This window comes from Mus pahari, chromosome 20, assembly GCF_900095145.1.
Source record: "Mus pahari chromosome 20, PAHARI_EIJ_v1.1, whole genome shotgun sequence".
Lineage (NCBI taxonomy): Eukaryota > Metazoa > Chordata > Mammalia > Rodentia > Muridae > Mus > Mus pahari.
The window spans coordinates 32,973,750-32,975,263 of NC_034609.1; the positions used below are offsets into that span (position 1 = coordinate 32,973,750).

Sequence of the window (1,514 nt, forward strand, 5' to 3'; positions counted from 1 at the left end):
CTCCCTCTCCCTCTCTCTCTCATATAAGAACAAATGCATTGGGGAAGGTGCATTTGCCTGAAAACACTTTCGTCTGTGTCTTAGTTACTGCTGTGAAGAGACACCGTGACCAAGGCAACTCTTATAAAAGAAAACATTTAATTGAAGTTGGCTTAGAGTTTCAGAGGTTCAGTCCATTATCAACATGGCGTGAAGCATGGCAGCATGTAGGCAGACATGGTGCTGGAGGAACCAAGAGTTCTATATCTTGATCCAAAGGCAGCAAGGAGGAGACTGTATTCCAACACTGGGCAAAACTTCAGCATAGGAGACCTCAAAGCCCCACCCTCACAGTGACACACTTCCTCCAACAAGACCACACCCACTCCAAACAAGGCCACACCTCCTAATAGTGCCACTCCCCATGGGCCAAGCATTTGAACACAGGAGGCTACAAGGACATAGCTATTCAAACAACCACAGTCTATATCCACATTGGATGATTAGAGAGAGCACCAGACGGTAAAACTGAGACAGATTTGCAGTGGATCTAGCGATTATTCTGAAGATGACCTCACTGAGAGAATCCTGCAAGAACATGTGCAATCCGGTTACCATACCTCTTGACCCTCACGCCATGATTTTATTAGTATAATCTGTGGGTTATTATTCGACTAATACTTTTTCCCTGACAGTACTGGAGGTTGAATCTAGGGTCTTACAGATACTGGGAAAGCACTGTACACCTGGGCTGAAAACTCAGCTCTCTAAAGCAATGATGTTTGTTTTTTTCCCACGACTTTTTAAAAACAATGCTTTTATAAATTCTTTGAGGATTTCATACAGTGTATTTTTGATCAGATTCGTTTTCTAAATTATTTCAAGTTAATCACATACAGCTTTCTTATTTCTCTAGGAGATGGTCCCCCGTTAGCCATGTGTCACCAACCCGCACCTCCTGAGCTTGTAAGTACCGTAGTCACAAGACACGTGTGATATATTCAGCTCTCTGCGGTCTGATGGGTTCTGCCAGGCTTTTATTATTATCTCTCAGAGTGTGCCGGGCATAGCGTTCTAGAAAGGAAAGCACAGGGCGGAGCTAGGTTAGCGGGTAATCGGAAGACCATCCTAGCTATGGTCCCTGGGCTCCCGGACAGATGTGACGGCCACCTCCTTGCTGCTGTGTGTTTCCCCTCTGATTCACTCTGAGGACTGGTGGCCACCTTTAAAGACAGGTGCAGTAATATAAGCTCTGAAGGGCTGGAGAGATGAGAACACTGACTGCTCTTCCAGAGGTCCTGAGTTCAAATCCCAGCAACCACATGGTGGCTCACAACCATCTGTAATGGGATCCGATGTCCTCTTCTGGTGTGTACTCGTATACATTAAATGAATAAGTAATAATAAATGAGTAAATAATAATAATAATTTCTGAAAATTGGGCTGGTGAGATGGCTCAGTGGGTAAGAGCACCCGACTGCTCTTTCAAAGGTCCAGAGTTCGAATCCCAGCAACCACATGGTGGCTCACAACCA

The 1,514-nt window shown here is 45.0% G+C and overlaps 1 protein-coding gene across 1 annotated transcript in view; it reads left to right on the plus strand.

Moving 5' to 3' along the window:
- Pkd1l3 (polycystin 1 like 3, transient receptor potential channel interacting) overlaps window positions 1-1,514 on the plus strand; it is a 62,698-nt gene that overhangs the window by 6,375 nt on the left and 54,809 nt on the right. Inside the window, exon 3 of the mRNA XM_029532414.1 lies at window positions 896-945. Coding sequence (XP_029388274.1) covers window positions 896-945 — 50 coding nt within the window. The remainder of the gene's footprint in view (window positions 1-895; window positions 946-1,514) is intronic.